Source organism: Coenobita brevimanus, chromosome 8 (assembly GCF_032717465.1).
Source record: "Coenobita brevimanus isolate Jiangsu-jjx chromosome 8, ASM3271746v2, whole genome shotgun sequence".
Lineage (NCBI taxonomy): Eukaryota > Metazoa > Arthropoda > Malacostraca > Decapoda > Coenobitidae > Coenobita > Coenobita brevimanus.
The window spans coordinates 19515485-19526530 of NC_136961.1; the positions used below are offsets into that span (position 1 = coordinate 19515485).

Below are 11046 nucleotides of genomic sequence, written 5' to 3' on the forward strand. Positions count from 1 at the left end.
GTACGCCCTCCGGAGCGACGGGGTAGGGGAGAGAAGAAAGGGGCTTAGGAGTGACAAGTACTGTATGTCCCGGTGGACCTGATCTTGTTATTACCACTCCCTCAAAGCACACGTGTTTCTTTTTCTGTATTCTTCTCTCTCTCTCTCTCTCTCTCTACTTCCCTGATTTTGGCTTATGGTGATTACTATACTGTCCTTTCTAATATTTTACTCCTTAAATGTTTGTTCACCTGTCTCTAGCGAATGCAGACTTAGTCTTGTCAGTCTGTCTTCATATGACAGGTTCCGGACGTCATGTATCATTTTAGTCATTCTTCTCTGTACATTTTCTAACGAATTAATATCCGTTCTACAGTAAGGACACCAGAATTGTACTGCGTAGTCTAAATGTGGCCTTACTAATGCTAGATAAAGTTTTAGTATTACTTTAGATGATCTATTGCTCACGCTTCTCGAAATAAATCCTAGGACCTTATTTGCTTTATTTCTCGCATTAATGCACTGTTGCCTTGGTTTAAGGTCGTTACTAATCATAACTCCTAGATCTCTCTCGCATTCCAATTTGCTAATTTCTTTGTTATCTAAGCTCTATTTAGTATCTCCAATGGTCTTGCCTACGTTAAGTACTTTACATTTTTCAACGTTAAATTCCATTTGCCAAGTTTTAGACCATTTGGACAATGTATCGAGATCTTTTTGTAAGTTATGGCAATCGTCAGTAGAGTTAATGATACGCCCTATTTTTGTATCGTCGGCAAATTTGCTGATGCTGCTACTGACTCCTAAGTCTAGATCATTTATATATATGATAAATAATAAGGGACTGAGTACTGAACCCTGTGGTACACCGCTAGTTACTAATCCCCAGTCCGACTTAGTTCCATTTATTAATACTCTCTGCTTTCGTCCTTTCAGCCAGGATTCTATCCATTTTAAGATATCGCCGTCTATACCGTGTGCTCGAACCTTTCTAACTAACCTTTCGTGTGGGACCCTATCAAAAGCTTTACTAAAGTCCAGATAAATAACATCGTAAGTTTTATCGCTATCTACTGCCTCATAGACCTCCGAGTAGAATGACAACAAATTTGTGAGGCAGGATCGTCCTTGCCTGAATCCGTGCTGACTTTCGTTTATAAGATTAAATTTTTCTAAGTGTTCTCTAATCTTATTTGCCAAAATTGACTCTAACATTTTTCCTACTATTGACGTTAGACTTATCGGACGATAATTCGACGCAGCTGATTTATCACCCTTTTTAAAGATGGGCACTACGTTTGCTGTTTTCCACGCCTCTGGAACTTCTCCTGAACTTAAAGAGTCATTAAATAACGTTAAAAGTGGCTGACATAATTCTTCTTTGGTTTCCTTTATAATTTTTGCATATATATCGTCCGGACCTGGCGATTTTTGAGGTTTTAACTTATTAATTTCTTTCAATCCGTCCTCCTTACTAATGGTTATTTTACTAAGAATATTTTCCATATTCTCATGGTAAATATTTGCTGCTTGAGGGACCAGGCTTAGATTTTCCTTGGTGAATACTGATATGAAATAATTATTTAGGATGGAGCACATTTCTTTATCTTCACTGGTAATGTCACCTGATTCTGTTCTGAGTGGTCCTATCCTATCTTTATTTTTCGTTCGGTACATTTGATAAAAACCCTTGGGGTTTTCTTTTGATTCACTGGCAACCTTAATTTCATAACTTCTCTTTGCTTTTCTTATCTCCCTCTTTACTTCTCTATTTAAAATTGTGTACCGGTTACGTAAGTGTTCCTCTCCACGTTTTATTTTTCTATATATTCCTTTCCTTTGGCCTATGAGAGATTTTAATCTGTTGTTTAACCATCTAGATTCTGAATTATTAGTTCTAAACGGTTTTGAAGGGATATATCTATCTTGGCCTCCGTGTATTATATTTATTAACTCGTTATACTTCTCACTGGTCGAACGTCTGTTTGGTACTGGAGCTGAGTTAATTTCCGTCACCTGGACTACATTCCTATATACCACCTCCCCCCTCACAGACACCTGACGGACATCCCCACGTGTTTCCTGCGCCTGACCTATGACCTGGGGTTCCCCACTGACCTGACATTCCCTCAAATAGCTAATCTCCCTGTGGAATACCGTTCGAAAATAAGCTCTTAAGCCATCGAAATCTCCTAGACGAAAATTAGGAACGGTGGAGGTATTTTCAGTGGAACAGACATCCCAAATAAATTTGAACTTAATTTCTTCATGATCGCTATTACCAAGTCGTCCACCAACCTCTATATCGCTAATGATATTTTCTTTATTAGCTAAAACCAAATCTAGTATATTATTACCTCTGGTGGGCTCCCTGATATACTGATAAAGGAAATTATCCTGTACTACCTCTAGAAATTCCTCTGACTCTGCATCTCCTGTCTGATTTCTCCAATCTATCCTTGGCAGATTAAGGTCCCCTACAATTATTACTAAGCTGGACTGTGATGCTTTCCTAATTTCCTCCCAAAGGTATTTACTATCAGCTCTACTTAATTTAGGAGATCTGTAAATTGCTCCTAAGACTAATTTCTCCTTATTGTTACTAATTTCAACCCAGACACTTTCCGTGTCCCTGTTTACTTTAATGTCTGCTTTATTGTAACAGTTTAATGAATCCTTTACATAAATAGCTACCCCTCCCCCCTTTCTTCCCTGACGGTTTGACACAAAAATATTATAGCCTTTTATCTGATATTCTGCTAAAAATTCTCGAGTGTCTGTATTCATCCAAGTTTCACAAATAACGGCAATGTCTATTTTCTCTGTACAAATTAAAGCCCTCAATTCATCCATTTTATTACGTAAACTCCGGCTGTTTGTGTAGTACACTTTCAGATTATTACTAGTAGTTATGCCTCTACCTTGGCATTTGCTGTTATTTATTTTATTACCAACTGGGAAACTCTTTACTTTACTAATATAACCATTTTTTGTACTATCGCTTATCGCCCTTCTATCATCGCTTGTTCTATCATCTATCATCGCCTGCTCAATTTGAGGTGCCTGAGTGGATGTATCTACACTATTGGTTGAACTTTTGTTCTTAATTTTGCAAGTATTGATGCATCTATTCAAATATGGTAATAATGATTTCTGAGTGTACAGTAGTTGCTGCATCTTCCTGTACACCTACTTCTCAATCTCGAAAAAATCCCTCCAACTCCCTATCTATCATTCCAGCTAAAACAGTAACTCCCTGCCTGCTAAGATGAGTCCCATCCCAACTATACAAGGCACTCCGTCCATAAAACCGGTCCCAGCTGTCTATGAAAGGTATTGCATTATCTTTGCAATACCTTTCAAGGCGGCAATTAAACCCTATTGCTCTGCTCAACCATTCCCTTCCAACCTGCCACATTGGTAAAATACCAAGCACTACAGGGGTTCCTCCCCTCTCCCTAACCTTTTCTAACATCAACTTGTACCTTTTCCACAGTACCTCACTCTTACGGCTACTAATATCATTGCCTCCTACACTGAGGCACACAGTGGGTTTGTCACCACTTTCCTTTACGATATTTGAAATTTTTTCTACCACATTAGCCACCCTGGCCCCTGGAAGACACACATGTTTAGCGAGTGGAGTATACATGGCCCTGTTCAGATATCTCACCTGGGAGTCTCCAACAACAACAACATTTTTCTTACCTTTCTTGTTCTGATTACACTTACCTGTACTGGAAGTTCTCTCACCTTCCTTCTCCTCTACTTCCCTCTCTGCCTTCCCTTCACATTCGTCCCGTAGTGCGTCGAAGGCATTAGTGATCTTAACTTCCTTTTGCTTCTTAAGAGTGAACTTCGTTGCACCCTTGTTAACTAGTGTCCAACCTTCAGCCTTTTTCTCTTTCTCCACCAACATCTCCTCCAACAATTCCTTCATTTGTGCCTTCTCCTGCCTGAGAATTTGTACCTCCCGCTTCAGTTCGGGAAGTTCCTCCTTTAATTCAAGGTAGTCCTTTTCAACACCTGCAGTGGGGACACAGCTCTCTGCCGAGGAAGCCATTATGCACTAGTTCACACAAGGTAGCACAGCACTATCACGGGTCACTACGGGACACCACAACACACTAGCACAACACTTTCACGGATTACTAGCACAGCACTATCGCTGATCACTACAACACAGTAACACAGATCACTAAAACACACTAGCACAACACTACCACAGGTCTCTAGCACGTCTGAACAGACTGACCTCACGAGAGTAAGGGGAGACTTAATTGAGGTGTTTAAGTGGATGAAGGATATAAATAAGGGAGATATTAGCAAGGTACTTAAAGTGAGCATACAGGATAGAACTAAAAATAATGGTTTCAAACTAGAAAAATTCCGTTTCAGTAAGGAAATCGGTAGAAATTGGTTTGGTAATAGAGTAGTAGACGAATGGAATAAGCTACCTAGTAAAGTAGTTGCTGCCTCTTCCATTGAGAGTTTCAAGCATAGGCTAGATAAGCATATGACAAATAAGGGGTGGATATAGAATAAAGAAAATCTTATAACCAATACTAATTCACAAATTTTTTCTTTTCAGGTTACACTATGATAGTATCTATTCTCCTTTCACACTTTCCTGTAAATTGTCCACGCCAGTTTTTCTATACGGCATGGTGTTCTTTCTGACTTTTTCCTGCCGGCTTCGGCTGGAGAGTTTGGAAGGCGGGGGAGAGCCTTCTTCTTTGCTATCCTTATCTCATTCTAGTAGTTCAGTTACTCTTCTAGGAGCTGCCTAGCATGGGCCAACCGGCCTACTGCAGTTATCCTCTCTTCTTATGTTCTTATATGTTCTTATGTAGAATATCAACATGCACACCTGTATGTATTGTGATATACCATAGGTAATAGTCTGTGTACACATATTAACCGCTGTAGCAATAAATAAAGCTTCGAACCATGGCGATCAATTTGGTGACGGTACTATGAGGGAAATATAAGCTCTCTCACACCTCCCCATTCTGCCCATCACCGTAGACCAATCAGGGACGAGAGAAGGAAAGCCTTTTCCTCACTCCTCCCTGAGGGAGGTGCTTCTCCGCCACCTCTCGCTATCACGACTATAGCTGCTTGCCCACATATGCAACACACACACACACACACACACACACACACACACACACACACACACACACACACACACACACACACACACACACACACACCTGTGTTGAGATCGGTAATTCCTTTCCCCTTGTGACCTGTATTTCCTTACCCAACATTCCTTCCCTCTCCCTAATGATTTCCCACTTCACATGTCCCTTGTTTCTCTCCGTCTCTGTGCTGTTATCTGTAATCCCTTTCCCCTTGAGCCTCACCTTCCTTACCCTACCGGCCCCCACTACCACCCCTTGTCAATACCTCACCCCCCCCTCACACCCCTACTGCCTTCTGCTATGTATATACAGGAAATATGGCGTACATTCAGCAATTTTATTCTGAGGAAGCCATGAGGTGAATCGTCAATACACACTAAGTCCCACATCGATGTTTCTCTCTCCAATTTGTCAACTAAAAGTGAATCAAGATGTCAGCACCAGGGACACCTGTGAACGTTATACACACGTGCAGAATATACACACGTCTCCTGAAGAAGGTCTGAGAAACACAAGAAACTTTTTCTCTGACTGCTTTGCTGAAAAAGTTCCTCCCAAATCGACCCCTAAACAACTACTGTCAGATTGTCACCCCTATCCTCCAGTGCGTCACACATACCTAAGTGAGTGTAAGGGGCAACTATCAGAAGAAACTACACTCGCTTTCGAGACAGCGCGTCAGTTTGGGAGCACAGTGAGAGGTATACTACTGTATTACAACAGGCAGCAGAGGGTATAAGGAGAGACATAACTCGTTTTAACGAGTTACAAAACGAAGGCTGGAAATGAAAATTACTGCCTTATGCAGAGGAAGTGGGTGGAAGGAAATAAGCAGACCTGACTTCATTCAAAAGCTATCTATAGTAGCCGCAGCGAGAAATGAACGCTGTGGAGGGGCAGCCGGTCATCCGGGGATTCCCCCACTGTAGCCATATCTACATGTCACCGACCATAGAGGTAGGATGTCACCGACCACCGGCCACCGCTGCAGCCCCGCTCCATGATCCTTACCCTGTGTCTCTGGCTTTCTCTTTCTCTCTCAGTTTCTATATAAACTGCTGTATTTCCGAAACTAATTATGAAATTATTATGACTTTTGTTCCACACCACCACTGAGGTAAAAATCAAGGAGAGTTTTCTGTATAAAGGTTTCCCCCCCCTTGTCTGAGGGCAGGTCAGTTCTGGCGAGTGTATAATTATAGGTCAGGCGGAGGTATCGGCAAGGCCGCACTCCCCCGCTCATATGCCACATTTAGGAGGGGGGGGAAACCTTTATACAGAAAACTCTCCTTGATTTTTACCTCAAAGGTGGTGTGGAACAAAAGTCATAATAATTTCATAATTAGTTTCGGAAATACACCAGTTTATATAAAAACCGAGAGAGAAAGAGAAAGCCAGAGACACAGGGTAAGGATCATGGAGCGGGGCTGCAGCGGTGGCCGGTGGTCGGTGACATCCTACCTCTATGGTCGGTGACATGTAGATATGGCTACAGTGGGGGAATCCCCGGATGACCGGCTGCCCCACCACAGAGTTCATTTCTCGCTGCGGCTACTATAGAAGGCAACTGACCCAAGGGGAAACTGAAGCTCAAAGTTTGGGTCTCAAATTTGGTACTGGCATCTACAATCGGAACACCACCATCGACCTGATTACCAAGAATCGCCGCCACAGTGACAGTGATTTCCAGCAAGGCTTTGTTCAGGGAATCATCACGGCTAAAGTGGCTGACAGTATCAACGGAATGTCGATACCCAGACGCCACTGGAAAGCCCTGAAGGAGTTAGGTGAGGAGGCAAACGCCAGGATTTCATCATCGGATAAGGGAGGAGGAGGAGGAGGAGGAGTCATGGACAACAGTGCATACGTAGATAAAATGGGTTAACTTCTAACAGGCAGAGACAGCTACACACAGAGAAGGGCAAGAAGTTGCTTCACCTCATCTGCAGCGACTCACGGCCTGCCACTATGTATGGTATCCCTAAAACACACAAGCCTGGCATTCCCATTCGACCAATCATTTCAGGAATCGGCAGTGCACCACACTAATTGGTTGGGAGACTCGCCAAAATGCTTTCTGCTAAACTAGGAACAATAAACAGGGCACATCTCAAACACTCTGGTGACCTTAAGATGAAAATAAAAGACATTAACGTCAAAAGCAAGAAACCGGCCAGTCTTGATGTGACATCCGTCTTCACAATAGTGCCCACGGATAAAGTAATACTCGTATTGCATGAAATAATAAATTGGTTTGGTAAGAGTAGTAGACGAATAGAATAAGCTACCTAGTAAAGTAGTTGTTATCTAGCATTAGTAAGGCCACATTTAGACTACGCAGTACAATTCTGGTGTCCTTACTATAGAATGGATATTAATTCGTTAGAAAATGTACAGAGAAGAATGACTAAAATGATACATGACGTCCGGAACCTGTCATATGAAGACAGACTGAAAAGACTAAGTCTGCATTCGCTAGAGAGGCGTAGAGTAAGGGGAGACTTAATTGAGGTGTTTAAGTGGATGAATGGTATAAATAAGGGAGATATTAGCAAGGTACTTAAAGTGAGCATACAGGATAGAACTAGAAATAATGGTTTCAAACTAGAAAAATTCCGTTTCAGTAAGGAAATCGGTAGAAATTGGTTTGGTAATAGAGTAGTAGACGAATGGAATAAGCTACCTAGTAAAGTAGTTGCTGCCTCTTCCATTGAGAGTTTCAAGCATAGGCTAGATAAGCATATGACAAATAAGGGGTGGATATAGAATAAAGAAAATCTTCTAACCAATACTAATTCAAAAAAATTTTCTTTTCAGGTTACACTATGATAGTCTCTATTCTCCTTTCACACTTTCCTGTAAAATGTCCACGCCAGTTTTTCTATACGGCGTGGTGTTCTTTCTGACTTTTTCCTGCCGGCTTCGGCTGGAGGGTTTGGAGGGCGGGGGAGAGCCTTCTTCTTTGCTATCCTTATCTCATTCCAGTAGTTCAGTTACTCTTCTAGGAGCTGCCTATAATGGCTTAACCCCCTCCCTCCCTCTCTCTCATCCCTACCCCTAACTTTAGGCCTATTCGGTGGGCAGTTCCATCGTCAACTCTCCTTTATGTGTACTTAATGCAAGCTACATATATTACACATTCACTGATGGAAGTTTTATGGAAGAAGTTATTTTTTATGCCACTGTATTTCTCATTATGTGCCAAGCTTAAACGAAGAGGATCATACTATTACCGAGTGTTTGTAATTAAAAATGTTATTAGAGCAAACATTGCACCCTACTTGGCTAAATTCAGCAGCAGGCTTATAATTCACACACACACACACACACACACACACACACACACACACACACACACACACACACACACACACACACACACACACACACACACACACACACACACACACACAGTGGTAACTTTCCCGCTTGCCAACTGGTAGACGGGAGTTCGCGCCTCGCTCAGGTTGCGAAAAAGTTTCACTGACGCAGTGGGTGGTTACTGTCCCCCTTGAGCAAGGGGACGGGTGTGTGCGTGTGTGAAGGTCACAGCCTTGCCCTTAGATCGGACTATATGAGCTCTCAGCTCCCTTCCGGGAGGGTAAAAGCTGACGATCACGACCATCAAGTGATCCTGACCGAACCGGTGAATTACCGGTGAATTACACACACACACACACACGCACGCACACAAAGAAACAATTTCTAAACAGCAAGCAACAGCAGACAACATTAGCGACCCTGTATACTTCATCTAATCAGCCATATTCCAAGGTCTTTGTGATGGTCATGATAAGATCTTATTATCTTACTGTAATGTAACTGGTCTATTGACTGAGTTCTTAGTTCATGCAGGGTTGCAGTGAGAGTGAGTGAAAGAGTGAGACTGAATATGAGTGGGTGTGAATGAGTATGAGTGAGTGATTGTGTGAGTGTGAGTCATTGTGGGTGTGAGTAAGTGTGGGTGTGAGTGAGTGCGTGAGTTAATGAGTATGAACGAGTGACTGAGTGAGTGTGAGTGTGAATATGAATGAGTGAGTGTGAGTGAATGAATGAGTGAGTGAGTGAATGAATGTTAGTAAGTGTGAGTGAGTGACCGTAAATGAGTGAGTGAGTGTGTTAGTGAGTGAATGAGTGAGTGAGTGGGTGCAAGTATGGGTAAGTGACTGAGTGTGAGTGAGAATGTGAGCGACTGTGAGTGAGTGTGAACGAGTGAGTGAGTGATTGAGTATTAGTGTGGGTGAATGTGGATGAGTGAGTGTGAGTGGGTGGGTGTGAGTAAGTGAGTGGGTGAGTGTGAGTGAGTGTGAGTGAGTGATTGAGTATTAGTGTGGGTGAATGTGGATGAGTGAGTGTGAGTGGGTGGGTGTGAGTAAGTGAGTGGGTGAGTGTGAGTGAGTGAGTGTGAGTGAGTGTGAGTGAGTGATTGAGTATTAGTGTGGGTGAATGTGGATGAGTGAGTGTGAGTGGGTGGGTGTAAGTGAGTGGGTGAGAGTGAGTGAGTGAGTGTGAGTGATTGAGTATTAGTGTGTGTGAATGTGGATGAGTGAATGTGAGTGGGTGGGTGTAAGTGAGTGGGTGAGTGAGTGAGTGAGTGTGGGTGAGTGTAAGTGACTGAGAGCACCAAACATTCGCTTGCTTGCACGGCGGCTAAGAGTAAGTGAGTAGGAGAGTGTGAGTGAGTGAATATGAGTGAGTATGAATAAGTGTGAGTGAATGAGTGACAGTGTGGGTGAGTGCATGCGTGAGTGAGTGAGTGTGTGGTAAGTGTGAGTGAACATGAGTGAGTGAGTGACAGAGTGAAACAGAATAAGTGAGTGAGTTAGTGAGTGAGTGAGTGACAGTGAGTAGGTGAGTGAATGAGTGAGCGAATGAATGACTGAGAGAGCGAATGAGTGAGTGAACGAGTGAATGAATGAGTGAATGAATGAGTGAAAGTGAGTGATAAATGAGTCAAAGAGTGAAAGTGAGTGAGTATGTGAAAGTGAGTTAATGGATGAGAGCTTGTGAATGAGTGAGAGCGAGTGAATGTTTGAGAGTGCACATGTGGGTGAAAGAATGAGTGAGAGTGAAAGAGCGAATGAGAGTGCAGTGACTGGCGGAGGGTGGGTGAGAGTGTGACAGAGATAGTGAGTCGGTGAGAGTGAGTGAGAGAGAGAGAGTGACTGAGAGATAGAGTGAGTGAGAAAGTGAGAGACTAAGTGAGTGAGACTGGGTGAGAGTGAGTGAGAGTGAGTGTGAATAAATATGCGTGAATGTGAGTGAGTGTGAGTGAGTTGGTGATAAGTGTGAGTGAGCGTAAGTGAGATTGAATGAGACTGAGTAAGAGTGAGAGTGAGTGAGTGAATGAGCGTGAGTGAGCGAAAATAAGTGAATGCGTGAGAATGAGTGAATTAATGAGAGTGACAGTGAGAGTGTGACAGTGAATGAGTGAGTGACTGAGTGATGAGTGAGAGTGAAAGTGAGTGGGTGAGTTTGTAACAGACTGAGAATGGGTGATGAGTGAGAATGAGTGAGTGAGAGAGAGAGAGAGAGAGAGAGAGAGAGAGAGAGAGAGAGAGAGAGAGAGAGTGTGTGTGTGTGTGTGTGTGTGTGTGTGTGTGTGTGTGTGTGTGTGTGTGTGTGTGAGTGAATGAGTGAGCGCGTGAGTGAATGAGTAAGTGAAAGTGAATGAGTGAATAAGTGAGTGAATGATGAGTGAATGAGTTAGTGAGAGTGAGTGACTGAGAGAATGATGAGGGAGTGAATGAGTTAGTAAGAGTGAGTGAGTGAGCATGAGTGGTGAGTGGAGGGTGAGTGAGTGAGCGATGAGTGAGAAAGTGGGTTACGAGTGAGAAAGGGTGAGTGAGTGAGTGAGTGAGTGTGAGTGTGTGGATGAGTGAGTGAGAAATTGAGTGAGTGAGTGACTAAAAGTGAGAGT

General features: G+C 42.8%; 1 protein-coding gene across 1 annotated transcript in view; it reads left to right on the top strand.

Moving 5' to 3' along the window:
- The window catches only part of LOC145406876 (uncharacterized), a 45209-nt gene extending 38034 nt beyond the window's left edge, over window positions 1-7175 (top strand). The window contains exon 2 of the mRNA XM_080277994.1: window positions 7022-7175. Within this exon, the coding sequence (XP_080134120.1) occupies window positions 7022-7175 (154 nt within the window). The remainder of the gene's footprint in view (window positions 1-7021) is intronic.
- The last annotated feature ends 3871 nt before the right edge of the window (window positions 7176-11046 follow it).